Genomic DNA, 5716 nt, shown 5'->3' on the forward strand with positions numbered 1-5716 from the left:
TGACAGATGGTCCCCAAATTAAGCTTTTAATTATATTAGACGATTTCCAAAATCATTATTCCTCAAATTAAGCAACGGTCATTAAACCTGAGATCTAATTAATTCCTACGTTGTGTAAACAGTAGATTAGATGCAGCGTTTTGATGACAGATAGTCCCCAATACACCATCGTTCTAAATTCAAATTTAAATTCAAAAAATGACAATGTAGAAAGAAAAGAAAAGAAACAAAAAGAAATAACCTGTTAAGATTTGTTGACATATAAATTTCCAAAACGATATGCTATCAGTTGTTAGTATGTGTTTTTTGAATTATTCAATGAGTCGGATTATAATTTTTGTTTACTCAGTCTTTGTTTGAGTAAAATCGAACTTGTAAAATTAAACTTTTAAAAGACGAACCAAAACATAATCAAAGATTGGATTAATCATTTTATTATTAACATTTATTGCACAACATATAACACTACAATTTTTGCTTTTAATATTAATTAACGTCGTTATTGATACTGGAAGATATAACTGATTTTTCAGCAGCAAGAGAGTACTATTTTTTTTCGCTAGAAGTTTTGAATCAATGTTGAAAAAAACAATAGGAGAGTGCCTCACATCAACATATCAGGAATCCATTGCAAAAAACAGCTTTCATGGGGTAGTCCATTACAAAAAACTTTGGTTATGAATATACCATATTAGTTGTCACTTGAACAAAAGACATTGCAAATAAAAGTCATAATAACAACAACAATCCTGTAAACATTTCGTCTCCAAGACACAAAAAAATCATCCTCAAGACATAGTTGCCAAATCTACGGGGTGGTCTCATTTGCTTCTGCATCAAATCTATTTAAAAAAAGAAAGAAAAATCAGTGATGAGCATCTCAACTTTGATCCAAATCCAAATCCTACAGAAAAAAAGGATGATCCATTAAACAGGGAAAAAAAATAACAACTACAGCGCGAACAGAGTGCACTCTACGTCAAAATATACGTTTTCAATATTTCATAGCAATGATAATACAAACCCTCTTGCAATGCAGCTCGCGCAATTCACCAGCACTCATCCCCAACAAAGACACACAATCGCGATCAAACAGAAGAAATGATGTGGAATCCATGTTATCCACAACTCTTACCTGAACACTAAATCTATCGTTTTGGAAAATTGTATAACAAAAAAAAAATATTAAGCATACAGATTAAAGACAAATTAAAAACCAAGAACAATACATTCACAAAAAAAAAAAACCAAGAACAATATATTACCTCGGATAATAATCTTCCCAAGTTGTAACCTTAAATATAGCAATCGCAGGCAAACAGTTCACATCATTCATACAGACTTGATATAATTCAAGAAAAGCGAAAAAAAAAATTCGATATTTACCTCGCCACAAAGCTTCACATCACTGATAGACTACTTTTTGGTCTCCTTCAGAAAATCATTTTCGTAAGAATAGGAGGACTGAGTAGACAACTGAGTCATCCTCAAACTACTTTCCACACCATCAGCCGAAAGACTATAAAGAGAAAAATCATAACACCATAAATGATTAACCGAATAAATTGTCAAATGAGTTCAAGAATAACAAACACACCATTTTTTGAACTCAACGATCTCTGGCATCTTCGAATCCATGACAATCCTCATTGTATATTTTGTATTTGTTAACCCAACCTTACCTATCGAGTTAAGTATATCAAATAAAAATCGAAAAGCCAAAAATAAAATAACGTGAATAAAACATAATACAGAAGCATAACGTTTTGTTAAAAAAGATTGTTAAAATCATACCCCTAAAACATTTTATCCTGTCTAGCTGGACTATCATGACGTTATGAGGAGTGTCACTATTTTCCAAAAAAGATTGGACCTCATCCACATAATGCTCCCACAAAGTGCACTCCAGCTTGTGACCCTTTCATATGAGTTGCAGCAAGAACAACAGTAATACACGAAAAATATAAGCTAACAAAGCTTGACAAAATTACGTAAAATAAATAAGAAGACATAAAATTACGTAATGATGTAATGTAAAAAAAAAACAACGACGAAAAAGAAAGAAAATCATACTTTCATTTTAAGTAATGAAGTAATGACAAAAATCTATTGAACTGCAAGAACAAAGTTACATACTATTATAAATATCACCTAGTGATTGTCTATTGCAGCTGAACTCATTGAGTGTATTGCCTATTTCGGAAAGGCTGTAATATCCAAATAATAATAATAATAATAATAATAATCAACCGGATTCAATACTGTACAAATGAATGATTATCACTTTGGGGTAAATGAGATAAATGACGAAGTAAACTTACCTGCCAACGGAGAAGGCAGAAATCGGAGAAAAAATTTCTATAGAATATTAGTAAAGTGAATTAGTATGAAGATATTACAGTTTGCAGTGGAGGAATAAGATGAGAGATTATTAAAACTACCTCTGTTTATTATATTTTGCAGAGGAGTTTCTGTTTATAAAACAAACAATGACGAAAAAAACCAGTCTTTCATTTTAAGTAATGAAATAATGATAAAGGGAGAGGCAAAAAATAAAGAAAAATGCTCTACAAAATATTGATAATATGAATTAGATATCAAAATGATAATATGAAATAGCTTGCAAGGATAGTAATTGGGTCGTACCAGTCAATGGAAAAGATACATTACAGTCTGTAGGGGAGGAATTACATAAGATATGATCAAAACAACCTCTGTTTCTTCTCTTCTGTGAAGTGGTTTCAGTTTCTGTTGGATGTTTTCTCATAATGCTTCAGGATATACAGCGACTCAACAATGTGTTTATTAGCGCACACATAAGGTATTCATATTTTCTCATTCAAAAAATAATTCTGCAGAAAGAAAATGAGACCAAAAAAAACAAACAAACGAATATTCTATAAGCTACTTTTGTGTTTTCTATACTTGTGTCTGAAAAGTCTTTCAAGAACAAAAGAAGATTAACGAATTTCAAATTTCAGAACAGAGAGTCCAAAATTCAATGAATAACAATAAGATTTGAGTTGTTCAGAATATACCACAATGAAGCCCCAAAAATTAGATTTAATCTGCTCCCAAAAGAAAGAAAGATTTCAGCACCCAAGAGAGAGGAATGCAGATTCGTTCTTGAGTATAGATTTCAAAGGAATGCTTCCAATGTCCAAATCTTGAAGCACAATAGAGTGATTTCGTCTTGCCATAAATTTATCCAGAAATCAAACCATAGAACCACCAACACAGGCACAATAGATTTAGGGTTTAAGATGATAAAAAATGTTGAAGAGGATTTGAGATTTTTTTGGTGAGAGATGAAGAGAACAATCACTTTACGAATAAAATTTGAGGACCAACATTACAAAGATGAAGATTTTTGATTTTTCAGAGTGATGAATTCTTGGTATGTTAAAAGATGATTTTTGTTAGTCTGATTAAAATGTCTGATAGGCTAAACCACTGGAAGTTTGTTTGATTTTTGTATTATATGTGCTCTTCTGTGTAGTTGAGGGTCTCTTGGAGTTAGAAACTGGGTTCAAGGGTGACCTCTAGATGTGTCCATTCCTGATTATGATTCACTACAATTTCAAAGCAGTGGCTCCGAGTTCTCTGTTATGTACTCTTTTCCCCTGTCACAGTTTAAGAAAATGGAGGCAGAATAGAAGCCAATTAATGCAGACTCTGCCATTTTCTTGGGGGAATTTGAAGATGGGAAATGGCTACTTCTTCCAAATTGCACCCACCGCTTTCATATTTCTTGCATCGACACATATTGTCCCCTCTGCAGATCCCATGTAAATCATAACCTCGTTGCTAAAATAGTGTTCAGTATCTTTAGACACATTGCAAGAAACTTTGAGGAATGAAAACTTCCCCCCACAAAGGTATATCCGTTCCCTCTAAATTCTCACAAAATTTGGAGATTGGACGTCAACAGTTTGGTCCATTAATTTGTAATAAGAGTAACGCACTCTCAAAAACTTCGGATTCTACATGACAAAATCAGACAAATTACACATCTACATTTTTTACACGGACTCTTCACATAAAATGGAGAATGTTTGAAATATAATTAAATCATTCTTCATCTTCAACATTTACATTTCAGGTTAGCATATTTTCAATTATAGTTTACAAAAACCTCAAGTGGTTAACGTTCTTTAAATGGCGTGAATATCCCAAAAATAACAAATATAAAAGTTTATTTCCAAAGCACTCTGGCTAATTTTATTTTTATTTTTGTTAATATCCAATTTTTTTACGAATTTCTCATTTCTGTTAACAGTGCATCAAAATTAAATTAAATTCAATATAGAATTCGTCAAAGTGACAGCACTATGGCCACCATCCTTTAGTTGAAAAAGCTGCCTAAACTAACATTGGAAAATAATAGCGTGCTGCTTCTTTACTCATCAAATTGGAAATTGTAACAAAAGTAAACTTAATTCCGATTAAGCTAAAATACACCAAATAATAAACTGCAAAATTTAGAACTTAACGTTGCTTCAAAAATCTCCATCAATAATCACCATAAAACAGACTAACATCTAAATAGAAACCAAACTTCGGTGAAGCCCGGCATTAACTTACTTAGATAATCCCAATCTTGTTTGCTACATCCAAGGCATCATAATCAGGTGTCAACCTGACATATGCCTTCTTGGTGCCATCAGGCCTGCAACAGAAAAATTCAAATTAAAAAGAGAGAGTAGCTGTTTTAAGTAAGCATGCAACTTTTTCATATAAATTCGTTGTTCCATTTGCATGTTATTGTCACAGTGGACTATGTTAAATACATTTAAAATGTGTCACATTTCAATGTTGCCCTGTGCAATGCGCAACATGAGCCCTTGTCAAAAACAGTAGCCATGCAAGCATGTATGTATCAATATAATAAAAGCTTAGAAAAGGAGATTGCAATATCAAATTCACTGCCGGTCTACCGTTGCCATTATTAGCAAATATGAATTACCAGACAACTTAAAAAATAATCACTAATTAATGGCTCACCTGATCAAGGTGTTTACTTTCTTGGCCTGGATGTCATACATTTTTTTTACTGCATCCTTGATCTTCTTCTTGTCAGCTCGTAAGTCAACAATGAAAACCAAAGTGTTGTTGTCTTCAATCTTCTTCATTGCAGACTCAGTTGTCAAGGGATATTTCAGAATCTGATAGTGATCAAGCTTATTCCTTGGTGGAGCACTGATTCGGGGATATTTAGGGTTCCTATCCTTTTTCAAAGTCCTTGGCCGGTGGAATGTAACAGATGTTCGGATCTTTTTGGCCTTCTTCTTAAAGGTAGCGCCTGACTTGACTGCCTTAGCAGTTTTCAAGGCCTGCGCCTTTGGATCAGTCTTCTTTGAACTATCAACTACACAAAACCCTTGATCTCGTCACATTACGTACAAGAAAAATCAAGATCCAACTTTTTATACAGTATAATCTTTGATGCAACGCACAAAAATGATTGATTAACTTAACACTGCAAGAATGAACCATACACACAGATGGAATGACATTAACTGTACACAGAAATACATCTAATCAGAGTTACTAAATTTCAATCCCAGCTCAAAGCCTCATAGTAAAACTGCTTGTGAACCTAGGAATTTAGTGTTGGGCTTCCTCCTTCAATGCTAAGCCCAAGCCCATTTGAGGGGTTTCCTAAAAACCCTAACCCTAATTTTCCACCTCCGCTATATATACTCATTAGTTGAGG

At 33.2% G+C, this 5716-nt stretch overlaps 1 protein-coding gene across 1 annotated transcript; it reads right to left on the reverse strand.

The window, feature by feature from the left end:
• Positions 1-4409: 4409 nt before the first annotated feature.
• LOC133310576 (large ribosomal subunit protein uL23-like) lies at positions 4410-5368 on the reverse strand (the record flags this gene model as incomplete). The annotated part of the gene is made up of 2 exons (XM_061511531.1): positions 4410-4669; positions 5005-5368. Coding segments are annotated over 2 exons (449 nt in total), but the record flags the coding sequence as incomplete, so codon positions are not given.
• Between the last annotated feature and the right edge of the window lie 348 nt (positions 5369-5716).

Source organism: Gastrolobium bilobum, unplaced genomic scaffold (genome assembly GCF_033153095.1).
Source record: "Gastrolobium bilobum isolate Gb01-03AN ecotype WA unplaced genomic scaffold, APGP_CSIRO_Gbil_v1 utg41772, whole genome shotgun sequence".
In the NCBI taxonomy this organism is placed as follows: Eukaryota; Viridiplantae; Streptophyta; class Magnoliopsida; order Fabales; family Fabaceae; genus Gastrolobium; species Gastrolobium bilobum.